The following is a 20,810-nucleotide window of genomic DNA, read 5'->3' on the forward strand; positions in this document are numbered from 1 at the left end:
GCTCTAAAAATGTGTGCCAACTTGGATGTAGCCCCTAAGTCAAGTCTTTAATGTCTGTCAATCATTTTTCGTTGATCTTCCAAAAAATGCTTTTGGAACCTATTTTTATTTTCATCTTGCACACTCTCTCAGGAGAGTTGCCTGGATGTTAACTCCCACCTGTGTAGGATCAGGTTTTCTCCAAATGTTTCCCTGAGCTCTGTAGTCCAGGACGGGGGTGGGGTGGTGGGGTGGAGGGAACAAACTGGGCCCCCTGCTACCCCATCTGCCTTGATAGGTATGGTGTTTTAAAACAATTCGCAAAATAATTTGCACTGCAAAATCCTTATTAGGTCTTTTTAATTGGACAGTTGCCTGTATTAACGGAAATCAAAAGCAGAATACAATCATTCAATCTCCCAGCACTGGAGTATATCCAACTATTTTCCTGTTTTGGGTTCCACATTAGCCCTTGTCTGTATACACACATAAATTTTTACGGAGTTGCAACCACTGCCTTTTTTGTGGCCCTGGTTATTGGCATCCAGTTTCCCAAGTAACATTGACACACATCTGTTCAAATCAATTGCTGTTCCCATCGTGACTGACTCATTTGGTGGGAAAAATAAGTTTACATGCCAATTGGAACAAAGAAGCATGGGTATGGGGGAGCAGCAGGGAGAAAGAAATGGTGGGAGAGGGTTATTTCGAGTTACAGATCATAAAACATTTTCCAATAAAATTTTAAAAGGATGTATAATATTACACTGAGTGATTGATTATATTTTACCCCATGTTGTGGGACACTTGGGTGGTTTTCAATACCTAGCGAGTTAAAAATGCATATAAATTACAGACTTTGAGAGATGATTGTATTTTCTTGAAACAGGAGTCTTCTGTGTCCAGATCCGGGTCAAGAGTATTGAAGTAGAGTTCCTTTGTTGGAAAAAAAAGTCAGTACTGCTAACCAGAGATGTTGGATGCCTTAAAAAAATATTCCTGTGTTTGTTTTTTTAATGTTCGATTCTAGCTTATAAAAGCAACCTGTATATGTTGTCCCACAACTTATAGAAATGTTGAGTTTTAAATTCAGAGCTAGACTAAGCTTTTCCTAGTTTAAGGGCCACGCCTGTCTAATAAACTTATTACAATGCCGTATGCACACAGCTTCCTCACTAACAAATAACATGTGTTGGGAAAAAAAATGAGAAAACAATGGGAAGGTGCCTACTTTAAGGTGGTAACATTGGATCAATTAATCAGCTGACTGTAAATTGATTCACTTTACAAAAGTCTCCCACACATTATGATGCACATTTAGCAATGTTGAAAAACAATTTTAAAGAATACCTTAGAGAGTTGTTAAAGAGAATTTATAGTCTGGAACGAATTGCCGTCTTCTTAATTGACACAGAAATGTTTGGCTGAAATATTGCTTTATTCACATTTTTGTCCTTGAAGGAAAATCTAGGCACACTGCAACTTCGACCGTGTGAATGGTGTAAGATGACTATTTTAAGTCAGAAAGGGCACCACGCAGTCAGAGGCCTGTGTGGTCGCCCTCAATCTTGATGCCTCTTGGGGGCCCTGGGCAAAGGGCCACTGCGCTTCTGGAAGGCAAAGTGCCTTAGTCAGGGTCACTTGTTACTCGCCCTCCACCCCTTGTGGTCCCCAACCCTCCGGGTCTCTCACCTGGGTTCTGCAGGCTCCCAAAGGAGGGAGCCGGATGGCGCGGGCCTGGTCCTACCGGAGGGCTGTGTCACCGGGCCTCTTTCTGGCTCGAGGGGGATCGGTACAGAGCTGGGAGAAAAAGAGAAGGGAAGCTGATGAGAGGCAGGAGGACAGCCTCGAGGTGCCTCCCCAAGTGCAGAGACAAGCGGGGGCGGGAACCTGTTCGCCCGCCAGGCCTGAGGATTGAGGGCCCGAGGGGCCCTGGGCCGTCGGGGGGCGGGGGCGGGGGTAGTGGCGGGAGCCCATTTCAGGGCTTCTCGGCCTGGGGATCGTGGCTGCGGCGAGCGGACAGCGGCCGCTGGAAGCCCGGCCGGGTCAAGGTCTCCGAGTCGCGGGGCCCCAGGGAGCCTGAGGGTCCGCGGCCGGACGGAAAGGCCCCAAACCGCCCGGCGCCTGTCCAGGGCGCAACGAAGTCTGGGAAAGCAGGCGGCTGAACCCTACTCCCAGCTCGGGCCCCTGTACCCTCCGTCCTCCCCGGACGGGAGTCCTTCTGGGGGCCCCACTCCCAGCCCCCGGGAGGATCAGTTCCAAGCAGCCCATCCAGACCCGAGAGAGGTTTCTTTCTCTTAAGAGGACATAAAGCGTGTAAATGTTCCACACTGCCCTTTGTCTTTTCTAAAAGCCCTCTACCTCCCGATTCCCCAGGTCAAAAACAAATATCTAAGTGATTTTCACAGGCAAAGGGAACACTCAACCATAGAATGAGCTCTTTCTTTTCTAGGCCGGCTGTCAAGCTCCTAGCCGACTGGGACCCTCAGGGAGGGGCGGAGGTGGCTTTAGAGGTCGACAGATGTGCAGCACTAATTAGCAACAATGTCCAGACTTTTGGAGGCACGAAGAACCCCTGAGTCGATAGCCGAGGGGCTGCCATTTTCTCCAGAACTGTCAAGCCAGTGCCTTGTCAGTAGGGCAATCCCTTCCGTGAGGCCCCCGGGGAGACCAAGGTGGCCTTGGGACAGCGCCTCCAGAGTGGAATTTCAGGACCAGGTTTTGCGGGAGAGGGCAAGAAGCAGCAAGAAACGCAGAGCCTCTTTCTGGAGCCACCCTGTGGGGTCCCTCACCCTCCCTGCAGGACTCAGATCCCGCAGATCAGCGCCTTCCTACGCCGCCTGGTAGTCACCGACTTCGCCGGATCCTCCCGTCGTCGGAACTCGACTGCAGCTCCCCGCAACACAGCTAGGGGGACGGGAAGGGGCGGGGCCAGAAACTTTCATCTTTCCTGTACTCCAAAGTCCTTTACACGCTCAGGACGTGAGGCCATTTACCAGGAGCCGTAGAACGGCCTGGGGACTGCTTGCAGCGGGTCACCTCTACCTTTCCCCCCTTACTCTTTTCCCAATCCCCCCGCCCCCATTTAATTGTTGGGGCCTGAATGTAGTCTTTCTTCGTTTTTTGTCGTGTGGGTGGCATTCTAAGTGATCAGGCAGGGATTTTTTTTTTCAATCGCCTAAATTTTTCTAGGGCAGGGAAAGGGGTGCTAAAAGGAAGCATCTATCATTTACACAATATACATATTCAAAGACGGGCAAACGTTTGATGGAGGACAAAGCGCTAACCTGGCTCTAGCAGCTCCCAGGGCGGACACTGCGGACGCTGTACTAGGACTTACCTGGTGGATGAGCCTGTGCGAGAGTCCCAGCCTTGCCCGGGCAGCAGAAACAATACTCCAGAGCACCGATCACTCACTGCAGTAGTGTTCCCGCTGCTAGGGCACGGCTGAGTGCAGGCACCGCGTCCCTCCTGGGCGCGCACCGCCGGCGCTCGGTCCCCGCACCACCCCAAGGCCCCGCAGAGCAGTGGCGGCCTCGCCCCACTCTGGCGGTACCTCGTGGGCGGGGAAGGGCACCCATCAAAGAAGAGAGACCGACGCCCCCGCCCACGTACCTGCTGCTGAGCTGGCCTTGGGCTGGCACCTCGCAGGAACACGCGTCCAGCAGAACCCCACCTTCCAACTTCCCCGCGAGGGGGTATAGCAGCGCCTCACGTTTTGAACCTTTTAAAGCACTTCAAAACATGAATTGCTGCTGTATCCCCTCGGAGTCAACGAAGGTGGATCGCTCTGGGGTGCCTGCAGGTTCAGAAAGACAGGGTGACTAAAAAGCAGCCTCGTCCCGCCCCGCCCACTGGCAAGGAAAACAGCAAAACCTATGACGAAGACCCTTCGTTCCAAATAGACATACTTTTTTAGAACTTCAGCGTTTGATTTCCAGGATTCACAGTTGGAGTGAAGGGTGTGACTCTCAATTTCTTTTCCCAGAGGATGAATCTTGGAAAAGTGTAGAGGTGAAAAGCAGAGGTGGTATGTAGGAATGAGAGTGGGAAAGAATCTTATCTCTGAAAGTAATAATAAGATAAAATAAATTGAGGCATTTTGGCAACACCTGGGTCACTCTTGCAAGCTTCAAAGTCTTAGTGAAACTTCTTCCTGCTGTATATTAGAAATCCTAAGTGTCATTCAATGTCTCCATTAACAACATGATAACAACTTTTCATTTATTGACTTGAAGATCACCAAAACCTCTCTGGCAGCTTCGGCTGATTCTAACATACACCACAGCTGGGAAATACAGATCCATCCATCCAAGCATCAGATGTCCTCTTTAACCCGCCAGTGCTTCATTCTTACAGCAAACACCCTCCTTTGAGTTATTTTTAAAGGTTTTAAAAGAATGAGAGATAACTGGCCTTAGATGAAATACCTGGCTGTTTACATATGAAACTGGTCACTCAAACTTATTTATAATTCATACTTTTCAATGTCACCTACCAAAACATCAATCAAAACCTTTAAATACTTCATGTCAAATCAGTCCTTCCTGTCTCAAGCAGCTCCACAAAAACTCTTTCATGTCCTGAAATGGCTGGCACTGTGCATATTCCTTAATGATTAACTAATTAGATACCACTTTTTCCTTTTTAAAATGTACACACATTAGCAATAAGTTACATGCATCCTCCCCCACTGTTTAAACGAAATAGTCAATTAAGCACAGAAGAAACTACTCTGTAACCCTCAATCACAAACCTGAAAGTTAAAACAACAAAACCAGCACAAAACTCTAATGGTTTTGAAAGTTAAAATGCATTTCAATATAAGTAATAGACACTTAAAGCATCGAAGTCTGCTTAAAAATTATGTCGATATTTCAAATCCTGTACAGTGATGTTGTATCCTATTTATTACCTAATGAAATGTGTAGAGTATTTAATGAGACTAAGCACAAAATTCATCACACCAGACGGCAATCCAGTGTTACCAAATACCCTATTTATGTCATGGTAAACAAAGTTATTAATAATAATAACAACCCCACTCCCTAAATTGAGACATAAAATTTTCCCTAAATTCCATCTTGTTTGGCTATGCTATTTACAACTTTTACATTGACTTTTGGGATTAATGGAGAAAAACGTCCTTGGTTGCCCTTAAAAAGAAAAAAAAAAAAAGATGTTTAGCAAATGCACACTTATACTTTAAAATCCCCAAACATTCTCCCATTTAAAAATTTAAGTTCCACACTAATCTGAATCATCACATCAGATGTTTAAGTCATCCCAAATTTAACTTTTCCTTAATTGACTACTTAGAAAACAAAAGTTCATTTGAAAAAGCAATGGTTGTAAAAGGCGAAGGTCCCTTCCTGCAAACTCTGCTCACTGGAATCGAATTCATTTGTACACTTCACTTAATCCCTTTCTTCTTTCCCATGACAGCACAACGACTTACATTCGTAAGAAGCCACCTCGTTCCCCTAGTCTACAGATTTCCCCTTTGACTGAAATTTACTTACGAAAAAAGATTACAAAGAGGCATCTTGTCACTTTAGGAGAGGGTCAGTCGCTGATACAATAGACAAAGAATCAATACTTTCGAATTGCCCACAGCCCCCCCCCCTTCTGAGCTGAAATGTTTGGCCAAATCATTTAAGAGCCAAAGAATACGGCTCTTCCTCCGTTCAGATTTTACAACGTTTCGTCTTAATTTTACAGATGCCTCCTTTCCCACCTCGGAAACGAATGATGTACCTTCTCTGGGCGCACTCGTGCCAAACTTTCCCAATGTCAAGTTTCCTACGGGGAAAACTAAACAACCTTGAAAGTTTTAATTGGGAAAAGACAATGCAAAATCAATCAAACATTTATTTCCAAGACACATTTTATGGCTTGGAAAGAAGAACCACAAAAAGTCCATTTACAGTCTGTCAAAACCAGTCGCAACCGACTCTGGTGAGGCTGACAGTCGGTCGCTGCCCCTTACTCAGTTTTCCCTCCCCGCCCCTCCATGTTAGCTTTTTTCCAGCCCGTTTCCTAAGAATTTTCCCAGCCGCACTCATGTGCGAAACACTTTCAAGGTCTGTTTCGCCCGCACCCCGGCCCCCAAACGTGCTTTACAACCCCAAAGCAACACAAAACTTTTTCAGCCTTGTCACCAGATTTTTTTCAGTGTGCCCTAACCCAAGTTACTAGAGGAGAAAAACGCCAAACAACAAGTCCCTTTTTTTAAAAAAAATCGTATGTCACCTCTCGATCCACTCGAAAATGGCGCCGAAATCGAAGAACTTCTTAAATTTCATTGTCAGCTTTTTGCAAAGGTTTCTGGGATTTTCCTGCGAAGCTGCTTCGCCGCGTCTGAGAGCTAGCGAACGTGCAAGCAAGCAAGCGAGAGAGGGAGGAAGGAAGGGTGTGTGTGTGGTGGTGGGGGGGGGGGGGGCACAGATAGCAAGAGAGCGGGCCTGGGCGGGGAGCAGGGCCGGGATTTGCGAGACGGCGAGATCGCGGGGCGCAATGAGCCCGGCACCAGGAGCAAGGAACAAGAGCCGGGCTCAGGGAGCCGGGAGTCGGGAACCCGGATCCGGGGTGGCGGCGAGAAAGGCGAGCTCTCCGGCTGGCTGCAGCCGAAGCTCGGAGAGCGGTGTGGCGAAGGCGGAGCGGAGCGCGGGGCTGGAGCTGTGCGCACCCAGGGAAGCAAGCGGGGCAGCCAGTGGAGAGGCTCCGAGACCGGCCCTAGAAAAAGCCGGCTCCGGGGGCGTGGCTACGCGGTGCTCGTACTCCCCCCGCCTCCCGTTCCCGGAGCTTCTCCGGGGCCCGGGGGCGGAAGGGGGGAGGGGAAGAGAGGGAGCAGTAAGGAAGGGGGGTTGTGCAGGCGCTCGACGCCACGGCCTTGGCCCAAAGCCGGGAAGGACTGAGAAGGGCACAGGGCGCCCCAAATAGCCGATCCAAAGATGAACAGCAGGGGCTCAGGGAGGAAAAAAAGAGAGAATGGAAAATGGCAAAGCCCTTATAAGACACGAGGTAGCTAGCGCAGCACGCACCCAGAGACCAACAGGACCCACGTTACCCCGCGCCCACCGGTTCCCCTCGCGGTGCCCTCTGAGCTGCCAGAAGGGCGCAAGGTGGCTGAGCAAAGCCCCTTGCGCTGTGCTTCCCGGGGGTGCCTGAAAGGGTTTGGGGGAGGATCCCGAGGCCCCCGGACCGCGTGAGTGCAACGCTCTCCCTAAGTGTTTTGAGTCCAGACTTGTCGGGATTCCCCTGCCCACGCCATCCTGCCAGGCTCACAGGGACAGAGGCCCCTGGGACAAGACGAGCCCCTTACTTGCTGTCCGTCCGCTTTGGGGAACAGCACGGAGGGAGGGAACAATTGTCTACACATGTACCAGTCCAAGAAGGGAAATTGATTTTAAGATTGACGTGAGGAAACAGGAGGAAACTGAGCCCTTAGTCTGGATGCTAGAGGCTGTTAGGGACGGAGAGTTCATTTTCTTAAGTGTGTGAATGGTATTGACGGTAAGTAGGAGGACGTCCTTCTACTTAGAAGATGCGTGTAGAAGTGAAATGTCATGATGTCCTCAGTTTTCAAATGATAAAGTTAACACACATTCTGAGAGAGAAGGGGGAAGCAAGTGTTGCAATATGTTACAGTTGTTCCATCCAGGTGGGGGTGGGAACGGACATTCCTTGTACTATTCTTTCAACTTTCCTGTATATTTGCAAAATATCATAATAAAAATAGCGCCTGAACGCTGTTTAAGAAAACAAGCGCGGCTGCTTTCTCTCTCCCTGTCCCGGGTGGGACAAATCTGCGAGCAAGCAGGGCTCAAAGCAAGTGGGTGCTGGACGGGAATAGCAATAGGCAGTACTAGCCTGCAGCGGCCACAGCCCTGGGCACTGGACTCTGGCCAGGAGGGGCCCGAGGGTGTGGGCGGTGGTGGCCTCGGGGCAGGTGGGCAGCCAGGCGCACAGCGCTCAGGAGGAGCTGCCTAGCGCGCTAGCCCTGGGAGGGGGCTGTCCTGGAAGCTTCCAGTCACCCGGGGTCCGACTCCGACTCAGCCAGCTCAACAGTGCTGGCCGCTTGCTCCGCAGACGAGTGGGGACAACGGTTGGCCGCGCGGAACTGAGCCGCGCGCCTGAAGCCGCCACCGCAGCCCGTGTCCCCCGCTCTCCCCGAGGGAGGTCGAGGTTGTCGCGGCCTGCTCCCTGGGCCCGGGTAATGGAGAACCGTCGCGGGCGCTGGGGAAAAAAATCAGGTGCCAAAAGCAAGTAGCAACACACACACACACACACACACACACACACACACACACACACACCAGAAATCAGTATACAAAAATAAAGCCATGAATTCCGCGGTGCTGCTCCGCGCTCCAGTTTCTTGAGCTACTTAACTCTCGCATACATTTTACTGTGATGTTTCTGTAGATCTGATATAAAATCTTAATTTTTTTGCAAGGGCGATCTCGCAGACCCAAGGCGTTGCAAATGTTGCGTGGCCTTTCGCTGGTGCCTGAGTTTTGTTTGTTTGTTTGTTTATTTGTTTTTGTTTTTTTTAGAGGTGGGTGGGGGAGGGACAGTAAGGTCTTAAGGGTCTGCAAAGCTGTTTTTAAAAATTAACCAAAAAGAGTTTACAGACCAAGAATTTGATTTTCAGGAAAGGTTTTAAAACTGCAGGAAAGGTTTTAAAACGTACGGCTTCGGTGGACGCTACAAAACCTATTCCTAAACTACAATTTCCCTATTAAAGTCTTCTTCACTACTCTTCGTGGACAGGGCTAAAATTTTGCCCTGCTGTCAGACGTGACTGAACAAGATTCTAAATCCTCAGATAGATCACTTATAAGCTCCAGTGTCCTTGGGGTGCAAGACTTTCCCGGGCATTTAAGTCTCGGTTTCGTGGGTAAATTTCCTTGGGTTGGTTTAACTGCTTGTAAGCATTCATTTCCCTATCTAGATTAGCAGAAGGGCAGAAAATTCCAGCACTATAAGATAAAAGTCGAGTTTGTGGCATGTCCTCTGAAGAAAAATTGCAACAGCTTTCTTTATTAAACTCTTTTTGCTACATCAGCAAATTAGAGAGCCAGTTGAATATTGATGAATTCTTTGAGGGTGAGTAATATGGCTACAGGCCGAAGAAAGTAAGGGAGGGAAGGCTTAAGTATTTACTCAAGTGAACAATCTTCAAATATTTTTCAACTACGATGTCTCAAGGATTTTCTTAGGCTTTTTTTTTTTTTTTTTTTTTAGGACCTCTGAAGTGAACCCTGATTCTGCAAACGGCTTCTCAGTTTAGTAAGGCCCTTCCCAACTTGACAAAACTCTCGCAAGACTTAAATTGCCCCAAGAAGTGCTTAGAAAGTCATTCTACAACCGGCCACAGCTCACCAGCGGGTGTCAGGGAGGCCCTCCCACTGGTAGTCAGGCAACTTCTCACTGGGCAGCAGGGAACCCGAAAGGAAATGGACACCATTCATTGTTTTCTGTCATTTCTGAAGTAGTCTCAAAACGGGTATTTTCAGGAAAATAGCACACATTTTTTCTTCGTTTTTCCCCCCCATGAAATATTCAGAAATTACCTTCATAAGAAATAATTAGTCAGAAATGCCTTTTATGATTATGTTTTTCATGAAGGCCTTGAATTAAGGAAACAAGACTCTCCTTAGGTTGTAAATATCCAGAAGTCTTCACAGAGATAAAATCAGGATAGAGTTACAGATTTAACAGAAAGAAAACAACTGGAATCGTGTTATGAAGCTTCTACTGTGTTATTTGTAAAATATTTTTTTCAGAGTTCAAGAAAAGGCTAGCAGTGAGCAGTAATAGAATAATGCTTGCCCTACTGTCAGATTAAACAAAAAGAGATAGTGCCCTTTGGTAGTTTTTATTTTACGTTATGAAATTAGTTATGATAAAAAGAATTCTTTGCAAAACTTGGAACTTTGGGAAAAAAATTTCAAATCTTAACTTTCCCACCCCCATGATCTCACCAGGAAAAAGTAGAATGAATTAGTAAATTTTTCCTTTCTGCCAATGAGGAACTTAGTAAGTCCTTGATGGCTGTTGCTTTTGATTTCGAGGTCTCTTTTCTCTCCTTAAAGATGAAGAATCACTGCCTTCAATACTGCTAGGATTTCTTTAAACACAGCATGTTTTTCTTGTTGGGTGTATACTATTATTGTCTTAATTATTTCTGGCTTCTTGCCCATTAAATCACAGACTGTGTCAGAGGACAGAAATGATCAGACCTTTGTGAGAAGGAAAGCCACAATGCAGGGGCATAGTGGCCTCAGTCTCTACACTGTGTTGGCCCTACAGTGTCACCATCCCTTAAGCAAGCATGACTTGCTGTACTTTGCACAGAGTGTGAACTGACAGAGCAGTGTAATGACGGGCATGGAGACGGAAACCCCATCTCCTGTGTGCAAGAACAGGAGAGTTCAAGAGTAATCCTAGGCTAGATTTGGTCACTTGTTTTTACCAGAAACATTCTGATATCAGTTTCTAACTTTAATGCTCCTAGCACTTTTCTTGAGCCTTACCTATTGACGAAAAAGAAAGAAGAAAACCCAGTATAAATCAATGTCAACATCAAACAGAATCGAGTTCAGGAGGCTGAAGTGCATGTGGATAGTGGATAGTTGGTTGCTCCATATATAAAAAGCACAGAGCCCTGCCAAGTCTGAATGACATCACTTTTAGGATCTTGCCACATAAAGTCAAAACGCTCCTGGGGGCAAATAGTATCTTGCTGGGTAGAGAGAGGAGGAAGGAACAGGAAATTGAAGGGTGATAAGGGTGCTATCTTTGTTTAAAACCAAGATGTGTTTTCCAAACCATGAAATACTTAGTTGAAATAGGGAAGGAGGAAAAGTCAATATGTATAACTGAAGCAGTTACATGAAAGCTGTAAACACTGAACTGTCTAGAACTCACTCGCAGTTCTTCTTACCTCTAAACATAACTGTTTGCATTTTTAAAAATAAAACTTCATAGGTAGAGTTTCTAGGACTGGTGGAAAATGCTATTTCTTTTACATCCTTTCTCTTAAAATAGTTCTTTGTTTTAAAATCAGGTGGGATTTTGCAGTAGCTAATGACCAGAGTGGCCACATCCATTGGCAGGAAATGGAGATCCAGACCCAGTTTTCAATGTTTGCATTTGCCCTAAACCCCAGGGCTCAGCAGCTTCTTTAGCTCAGAGTCCCTAGGGAATGGCTAGGCCACAGGCAGGGACTAGTGAAAACAAGAGAGAGAAAAAATATGAAAATAGAAAAAGAAAACCAAGCCTTCCCCTCCATTTCTACTATGTGTATCCTAGTTCAAACCCTCAACTTGCCGCCACTAGGTCATAACGTAAACTTCTCAGGCTTCCCACTCATTTCCAAGTGGAGTTTTACCCCTTTTCTACTGGTCCCTGAGTTCTGCTCTGAAAACCCAATTCCGATCATATTAATCCTTGTCAGAAAAAACACACAACGAAAAACAACTAAAACCAAACAACTGGACTCCTGAATGTGGCCTTCCAGACCCTCTCCAACCTGGCTCCAATCTGCCCCTCCAGTTGCACTTCCACCCTCCAGCCACACCTTCTTCATGCTTCCACGAAGGGGATGTTTGTTCCTTCCATTTCCTCCTCCCCAGCCCAAATGCCACCTCCTCCTTGAAGCCTTCTCAGATAACCTCAGAGTTGGAATGAACTGCCCCTGTCTTGTCCCATCACAGCCCTTTCATACAGCTAGTTATTCCGAGTTTCTTCCTAGCAGACAGTAAGCTCCCAGAGGGTAGGGGCATGTCTATTTATGGGTATCTTCTTAGCATTTTGCACAATAACTTGCAGCAGCTGGTGTTTAATACATTTTTGTCAAATAAATGCACACCTGAGAAGAGAAAAGAGGAAATTGTGGGAGTAAGAAGATGTTGCGCTGGTGGTAAAAATTATGGCCAACATCCTCAATAGTTGCTTTAGGTGCTCTTTGGTGCTCTTGGTGCCAAGGATTGTTTAACCCAGCGCTGACATGGTGGCTTAGCAAGTCGGTCCGAGATGACATTTGAAACATCTTTTGTAATAATATGGGATTAATTTATTTTTAAATTAGCTATTCAGTGCTATAAATTTCTCCTGAAAAACTATCACCATCATTTCATACTTTTAAGTTTCAAGCCAGTCCTTGAAGGGGAGGTGGAATTTGACTAGAATGGGAGAAACTGTGTTTCAGAGGCCCTGAGATAGAGGCGAGCTGAAAAGAGATACAGCTAGCTGGACAGTTGCTATCTGTTCAGGAGTTAGTTGGAGACTGAGCTGAACAGATAGGTTCTATCCAATCTAGGACAAATAGATTATGTGGGGGCATGGAAGTAGACAGAGGAGTTTTGATGTTAGTTACAAGATGGTGTGGAGACTTTAAAGGGCCTTGAATAGGGGCTGATGTAATGGAAACAATGTTTGCAACAGATTCACTTGGCTTACATAGTAATTCTGAACTATGAACTGTGGTAAACCTATGAAGATCTGAACAACCAGAATATCCTATCCTCCATGCCACACAGCAGTGAGTTTTCTTACTAGGGAAGAGAGAGGATGGAAAAATACTACTTACTGTATGCCTATTGTGTATCAGGTGATGTGCTGGACTTCTTTTTGTTAGCAGCTATTTCTCTATTTCTCTCTCTCTCTCTCTCTCTCTCTCTCTCTCTCTCTCTCTCTCTCTCTCCCCTGCTCTCCCGTCTCTCCTTCCTCCTTTCCGCCCTCCTTCCTCTCTCACACACCTACACATGCACACAGCACACTAGGACTTGACTGGACTTTAAAGCTAATCAACTTCCCGTTAAATTACTCATAAAAATGTTTTAAAATACCAGTAAATATCAGGCAAAAAAATTCATCAAAAGAATCCAGAAACTTAACATCATGTGTTGATTTGATGGAACAGAGGAATGAGAATACACACCTTTACTGAGGCTAACTGTTTTTGGGTGGTGGCAGGGCTTCAAACTGGAGAATGTTATTTTTCATGGACAGCTTAAAAAATTGTCATTAAATATTTTCATGAAGTTAAAACAACATTGAAAGCAACTTGGGCAATTTAAATATTCCCCATAGTTGCAGTAACCCAAATATCACAACATCTTTAGAGCTTAAGTGCATCTGAATATAATCAGAAGTGTGTGATTTCTCTACATTAGTGGAGCACAAATTAAGCAGATGAAATATGAAATGAAAATGAGAGTTAATTTGTAGCTTGGATCATCAAAAGCCAGATTTTTGCAAAGGTTATTTCATTTTGATTGCAGACTGTAAATTATTACAAGGAGTTGGTGTAGGAATGACATTGAGGCTTACTTTTGGGTCAATTTGTTCCTAACTTGACCCACCCTTGGGAGTGGGGAGGGCTGGGATTTTTCTAACCTCAAAAAAACCAGTCTTGCTACTGCTTTAGGATTTGTCCCTTCTCTCCCCACACTGGCTGTTTTTTAGTAATTTGTCATGTAAATGCAACTTGGAAAACAGAATAAATATTCTATGGGCATTACTTGGAAAATAAACTTTTAAATATGTGTGGGTGTTTAAGTTGTAGACTTACAACTCAAGAGAATTCTTGATAGAAATAGGTATTTGGCTAAAAGTCAAAAATTTTGAAGTAACTTTAAAAGGTGAATAATTTACATTAGCATGGTGTTTATATAATAGGGTGTGTGTGACAAAGTTAAAATAACATTGAAAATAACTTGGGCAATTTAAATATTCCTCCTAGTAACTGTAGAATATAAGTGCCTTCGAGTGGTACATTTCTAGACAGCTGGCAGGGATTATTATTATTTTTGTGTTCCTTTACGTTTGAAAACTGGTATTAGCATTTACTTCTCTGACTCAGAGCAGTTTCCCCCCACCCCTCCCGCCTGTCAGAGAATATCTACAAATGAATGCCAACAAAGCCTCATTGGGAAGAACAAGCCTGTCACTTCACTTCTGGAAACCTGTTTATGAAACTTCCTACAATCCCACCACCTGCTCAGACCCAGTTAGCCCCTCTCAGCTACTGCTGTTTAATAATTCTGTGAGCTACTTTGATTTCATGCATTACCCTTCAGGTAAGTCACAGGAACTTCATCAATGGCCAAGCCAGGTGGTTGTGAATTGGACAAGAAGCAAAAAACGGAAGTAGCAAGTGATAGAAGCATTGTATTAATATTCATATATAAATCAATGAGCAAGACTCTCCTCCAGTTGTTCTTAGAAACTGGATAATAATGGCATATATTATACATATATACATAAACGTATGTGCATATATAGACATGCACATACATGTATATATGATATAGATTTCCCCACCTTCCCACCCCCACTCTGAATTAGAAGATTGTTGGCCTGATCTGAATTAACTACATGAGAGGACTGTTGAAAGAGTTTATATTATCACTAATATGGGTAACATTAGGAACAACATTAGAGCCTCTACCCAATATCATCATTTATATTATTTAATTTAAGTTTTACACTTTTTACCTTTGGCTTTAAATGTTTGCATCAATGTCCTCTTTTTATTTTATTAGTTTCAGGTGTAGAAAACAATATAGTGATTAGACATTTACATGCCTCACAAAGTTATAACTCCAATAAATCTATTACTGTTCTGACACTATTTATAGCTATTACAATATTATTGACTATATTCCCTATGCTATATTTTATATCTCTGTGACTATTTTTAAAAATTAAAGTTGACATTCAATATTATTTTATATTAGTTTCAGGTGTAGAGCATAATGGTTAGACATTTATATAATTTACGAAGTGACCCTCCCAAACTAGTCTAGTACCCATCTGTCACTATACATAGTTTTTACAATATTATTGACTATATTCCCCATACTGTACTTTACATCCCTATGACTCTCCTGTAATTATCAATTTGTACTTAATCCCTCCACCTTCTCCTCCATCCCCCAACCCCCTCCCATCTAGCAACCATCAGTTTGTTCTCTGTATCTCTGAGTCTATTTCTGTTTTGTTTGGTCGTTTATTCTGTTCTTCAGATTCCACATATAAGTGAGATCATATGGTATTTGTCTTTCTCAGTCTGACTTATTTCACTCAGCATATTACCCTCTAGGTCCATCCATGTTGTCGCAAACAGTAAGACTTCATTCTTTCTTTTATGGCAGAGTAATGTCTTCTTATAAAAATAAATGGGAGCTTCCTCTGGAATGCCTTTCACCAATCAGTCAGTCCTGTAACTTGGAGCCTGTAGGACTTATTTTCCCTGGAAAAGGAAAATAGAACTGACTGAGGCAAGGGTATGGCAGTGACAGTATCTTGTATCATGTATTTTTCCACTCAGTCTGTGCCTTGCCATTAATTGTATTTACACAAATAAATTGAAGAATGTTGTGTTTGTGGAGTTTGCCAGTAGGATCAGATTGAAGGTCCCCACTACAATAGTCTCCTAAGTATTCCCACCCTTGTGCAATCCCCTCCCATTATGTGTGAGCTGGACCTAGAGACTCACTTTAACAAATAGAATATGGCAGAAATGATGAGACATCACTAAGATGGGGTTACAAAAAGCCAGTGACTTCTAACTTGGGCTCTGTCTCTTCCCTCCCCTCCCTCCCTCCCTCCCTCCCTCCCTCCCTCCTCCCTCCCTCCCTCCCTCCCCTTCCTTTCCCTTCCTTCCCTTCCCTTCCTCTCTTTCTATAATTATCATCATCATAATCATCACCACTATCTTCCATATCATGAGGAAACTCAGCCAGCCTACGGAGACGCCCACAGAGAGGCTCTGAGGCCTCCTGCCAACAACCCCTTGAGTGAGTGTGGAAGCGGATTCTTCCAGTTGAGCCTTGAGATGACTGCAGCCACACCCACAGCTTGACTGCAGCTCCTGAGAGACCCTGAGCCAGAGGCACTCAGCTAAGCCGCGTCCAGATTTCTGACTCACAGAAACTGTGAGATAATAAATGGTTGTTGTTTTAGGGTAATTTGTTTTCAGCAATAGATAACTAATACAGAAGGTTTTGTAACTATATAACCAACCTAAGATTATAAGGTGAAGTCTGACCAAATCATTTGTTTTCCTCTGAAAAAGTTGCAGAAAAATCACAACACCCCCCCCCCCTTTCTCTCTTTTTTGGGAATAAACAGCTATAATTACAATCTAAACAGGATATCATTAAGATCAATCGTAGAGATTAACACTAAAGAAAAGAGAAAAAAAATTAAAGGATGTTTCTGTGAAAGTTAGCTTTCTCTTTATAATAAACACTTGTCCCTTGATAATGTGTTTCTTATAAACATGGTGTGTGTGCCCGTATGCGTGTGTGTGTGTGTGTGTGTGTGTGTGTGAACAGCATTCTGTTTACTTTAATGCCTAACCAGGCTTTCATTATTGGTGGAGCAATGGAGAGATGGGGGTACGTACATCTCCAAAATGGTCTATTGGTTAAAATTAGGGATAAAAAAAACTTTTGTCCTGAACTTTACACAATTTTTATTTTTTATCTTGTTTGTTGTTTTCAGGTTATAGGAATAAAATTTAAATGTTCCTTTGAGTCTCCTTTTATGGGTGAAAATTTTCATTATGGGTCTAATTTTTAAATATCTGACAAGCAATTATCATAACAAATGGTTTCAGACACTTTTCGCTTTCCCAGATATTGAAAGAAAGGTGAAAATTCTCATTTCTTTTGATGGCAATTCTTATTCTTATCACAAACATGATTCACATTATGTAGTAGACTTTTATAAATCATGTCACCTTAAAAATGGAATGAACATTACTGCAATAGGGGAGGAAAATACACTTTTAGAACGCCATTTCAAAGGTAAATAAGTTAGTCAATTCAAAATGCAGTTTTTTCTTAAGGCATTTCTGTCTTCCCATCTTTTGAATGGTTCCTATGCTTATGAACTCCCAGGCCCTTTCTCAGTACCAGTCAGTCAGTCAGGACTGAGTACCTTTATTAAGTACTATGTAAGAGAAAGGCAAAACAAACACGCAAACACATAGGAGAGTGTCTCCCATGTTTAAGAAGCATACAATCAAGTGGAGAAGATCAAACATGCAACTGAAATGGTTGAAATACACTTTTATGAAGTGATGACTTGTCCAAGTCAATAAATGCAGATTATTCCTGAATTCTGAAAAATTATGCCCAATCATACTGAGATGTTTACCCAGGCAAAATATGATTCTTGACCACAATGTTGCTTTGCATTTTTGTTCTTGCTGCTTCCACTGCCCGCCCTTCCCCTACATCTTCACCTGATGAAATTCTATCTCTCATTTAAGGTCTAGTTCAAAAACTCCCAATTCCATGGTGACTAGGCTTACTGCATCTTGACTTATCTGTTGCACTGAAAAATATAGCCCACCCAAATCTCCTCCATAGATGCCATGAGCCATACTTCTCCTTTCATTCTTGATCACTTCTCTTCTGTCTCCTTTGGTGTGTCTTCTTCTTTTCCTAACTGTGCCTTGAATATTGAGTGTCAGGTCTAATGTGTCTAGTATTGATTGTTTGCTAAGTTACATGTGTTTTACTGTTTAATAATCTGTAAGCTTCTGAAGAGAGGATGGGAGGAAGTGCTAGTTTTATTGCATATAGTCTTGTGTAGTGCTACTTCTCTAGCCCTATCTCTTACCACCCGTAACTGCAGCCCTTCCCCTGCCCCGCCCCGACCCATTGTATTGGACTAAACTACTTGTGGTTTCTCTAATGGTCACAGCCCAGATCCTCATGTTGTTTTTTGGGTTTTTTTTTTTGGGTGGGGCAGACACATTCCCTGGACTGGAATAGCCTCTTGGTCCGTAGGCTTCTTTACTTGTCTCCTGATTAGACTCTGTTAGTCTTGTTCATCATTGCATATTCAGCATTAACATAATGCCTGGTACATAGGACAACCTCAGTAAGTGTTTGCTAAATGAATACACTGTTTTCAAGGATTATTATCTGGTTTTCCTCAATAATGAGCAGATTTTTAAATGAACAGTTGTGTTTCTTTAACCACCATGCCAATGGACTAAATGTTAGGTGTCCTCCCCCCCAAATTCATGTGTTGAAATCCTCACCCCCAATGTGATGGTATTAGGAGGTGGGGGCCTTTGGAAGATGACTAGGCCATGAGGGCAGAGCCCTCAAGAATGGGATTAGTACCCTTGTAAAAGGGACCCCAGAGAGCTCTCTAGCTCTCTTTCCACAACCAGAAGGTAGCAGTCTGAAACCCAGAGGATGGCCCTCACCAGAACCTGATGATAGTGGCACCCTGATCTAGAATTTCCAGCCCCCAGAACTATGAGAAATAAATTTCGGTTGTTTATAGGCCACCCAGTCTATCGTACCCTGTTATAGCTGTCCAAATGCATTAAGACAATTACTGAATTTCTAATGTCTACTAATCTACTGAAACACTTCGTGTATACATGATCATGTATATTGTGCTAATATTGTCTGCTTCTTAATAGAGGCGTGGCCTTGGGCAAGTTTCTTAATCATTCTGTGCCTCAGTTCCTCATTTGTAAAATGGATTTAATTAGAGGACTTTTCTCAGGGTTGTAGTGAGGATTAAATGAGATGTTTCTACTATCTGGAATGTTCTCTCTTAGATCATCCCACAGCTGGGTCTTTCTTCACATTCAAGACTCAATTCAAATGACAAGTCCTCAAAGGCCTTCTCTGACTGCTCCAACTCCTTCTCCAAATTCTCTCATATCTCCTTGTTTTAAGTTTTTCATTGTATTTGTTGCTATCTAAATTTATCTTTATTTACTTATTTATTTGTTTACTAGCTATGTGACCTCAGGTTCTTTGACCCTTAGTTTCTATTCAGTGCCATATCCTTAGTGCCTAGAACAACACCTAGAATGTAGTAGCATTCAATGCCTATTTGTTGAATAAATTTACTTAACCTTTCCCTTCCAAGTCTTTGAGAAAACAATAGATAGCCAAACTTGGGTGAAAATTTTCTGATTACATCAGTTGGGGAACAAAACTCCGTTCAAAGAACTCTCAGTCTGTGACTAAAGTATAAGATCCAGCCCTTGGTCTTAGGAGCTTACCAACTAGTTAGTAGGATGTGACTTGAGTGATTCTTAGAACCGTTGGTGGCTTATCAATCACTAGTGCAACCTATGCCTTCCATGGATGAAAAGTGCTACAGCCATAGATCAAACTAAGAAGATGTGTAGCTAAGAACTCATTTGAATGCTGCAAAGTATAAGTGAAATGAAGATACAGACATAGGGATTCAGTGTGGGAACCTTAAAGGAGAGATAAGTTATCCTAGAGAAGAAAGACTAGGCACTAATGTTTCAAAAGCACTTAGAAGATTGGCTGGCCCATAGTAAAAGATATATATATATATCTTAATCTTTTTTTTTTTTTTTTGATGCTTTAGGAATGGCCTCTTGTTTTTTCAAAAAATTATCATGTTTGAACTTTTGATAGAAAATAAGATGATTTGCCTTTTGTGTTTTTGTGTACTCCAGAAATCCACACCAGACAGCTTCCTGTTTCCTGAGAGTTATTACCTGATCAGCTACAGGAATGAAAGATTCGGGCTGATAAGAAGGGTGGTCATCTTCACCTCTGTGTTTTCAGCCTGTTCTGGGCAAAATCCAATGACTGTACTATGCTCCATGGACTGATTCATGGTCAAGGTACAGCCCTCCATGTTGAACAATGATGTATATGTTCACTTTCATGAGTTACACTTGGGCCTGGGTTGCCATGCCAAATAAACATATATATATATGTTTATTAAATAAAAAAATGCCAAACTGATATTTTTATGCCATCAGAATTTTATTTTTGCTTTTTAAAAGATGCAAAAATATTAAAGACTTTTTCATGAAGTTACCATGGGCTGCCCTTTCCTAAAAGCACTCATAATAGGGCCACAAGAGCACTTATTTGCCTGAAGTTAGTAAATACTATGTACTAATTGTATTTCTGGAGCCTCTACAGGAGACCCCAAAGTGGGGTTCACATGGACTCAATCAGATCATCTGAGTGAAGAGAGCAATCCTCAAAAGTATCCACAAAGAAAGATGGCTGAGAAAAAGGGCCCTCCTGAGGCTCTGCTTGGTGATGTGGAAGACACAAGGTGGACAATCACATTTGGGACTTTGACTGGACTGTGACAAGGTAGACACATTGTAGCATGTCTCACCATCCTGGGTTGTGGTCCTTATCTCGCTGGCTACTTTCATGGAGTAGGGAGTAGTGAGCCACAGGGAGTGCTGGGGGGCACTGCATGACACTGGGATCATGTGCTTAGATGAGGTACCCTTTGAAGCATAGTGTATCTCGGTGCTGTAAATGACCATGTCCTGAAGGACAGCCTTGGCCATGATGCCACATTCGGTAATGTGGTGGGTGAACTGGTACATATGTGGCTGAACATGGTTGGCATGGCAACCCAGGCCCAAGTGTAACTCATGAAAGTGAACATATACATCATTGTTCAACATGGAGGGCTGTACCTTGACCATGAATCAGTCCATGGAGCATAGTACAGTCATTGGATTTTGCCCAGAACAGGCTGAAAACACAGAGGTGAAGATGACCACCCTTCTTATCAGCCCGAATCTTTCATTCCTGTAGCTGATCAGGTAATAACTCTCAGGAAACAGGAAGCTGTCTGGTGTGGATTTCTGGAGTACACAAAAACACAAAAGGCAAATCATCTTATTTTCTATCAAAAGTTCAAACATGATAATTTTTTGAAAAAACAAGAGGCCATTCCTAAAGCATCAAAAAAAAAAAAAAAAAAAAGATTAAGAGAATAGAACTTACATGTTCTCACCAAAAAAGGTAAATATGTGATGT

General features: G+C 43.5%; 1 protein-coding gene and 1 long non-coding RNA gene across 4 annotated transcripts; both read right to left on the reverse strand.

Moving 5' to 3' along the window:
- Positions 1–321: 321 nt before the first annotated feature.
- LOC109437928 (uncharacterized) lies at positions 322–3,729 on the reverse strand. Of its 3 annotated transcripts, none has more exons than XR_012493532.1 (4): positions 3,595–3,729; positions 2,772–2,886; positions 1,672–1,779; positions 322–1,589 (listed from the first exon to the last, which is right to left on the reverse strand). It is a non-coding gene; the product is annotated as an uncharacterized LOC109437928 (long non-coding RNA). The 3 variants fall into 3 exon arrangements; XR_002136316.2 differs by lacking the exon at positions 3,595–3,729 and having other exon boundaries at positions 322–915; positions 1,330–1,589; positions 2,772–3,371; XR_012493531.1 differs by lacking the exon at positions 3,595–3,729 and having other exon boundaries at positions 2,772–3,366.
- A 16,249-nt stretch (positions 3,730–19,978) lies between these two features.
- PLAC1 (placenta enriched 1) lies at positions 19,979–20,473 on the reverse strand. Its single transcript, XM_019717441.2, has one exon. The coding sequence runs from the start codon at positions 20,471–20,473 to the stop codon at positions 19,979–19,981; it is 495 nt and encodes a 164-aa protein (XP_019573000.2).
- Between the last annotated feature and the right edge of the window lie 337 nt (positions 20,474–20,810).

This window comes from Rhinolophus sinicus, chromosome X (genome assembly GCF_036562045.2).
Source record: "Rhinolophus sinicus isolate RSC01 chromosome X, ASM3656204v1, whole genome shotgun sequence".
Lineage (NCBI taxonomy): Eukaryota > Metazoa > Chordata > Mammalia > Chiroptera > Rhinolophidae > Rhinolophus > Rhinolophus sinicus.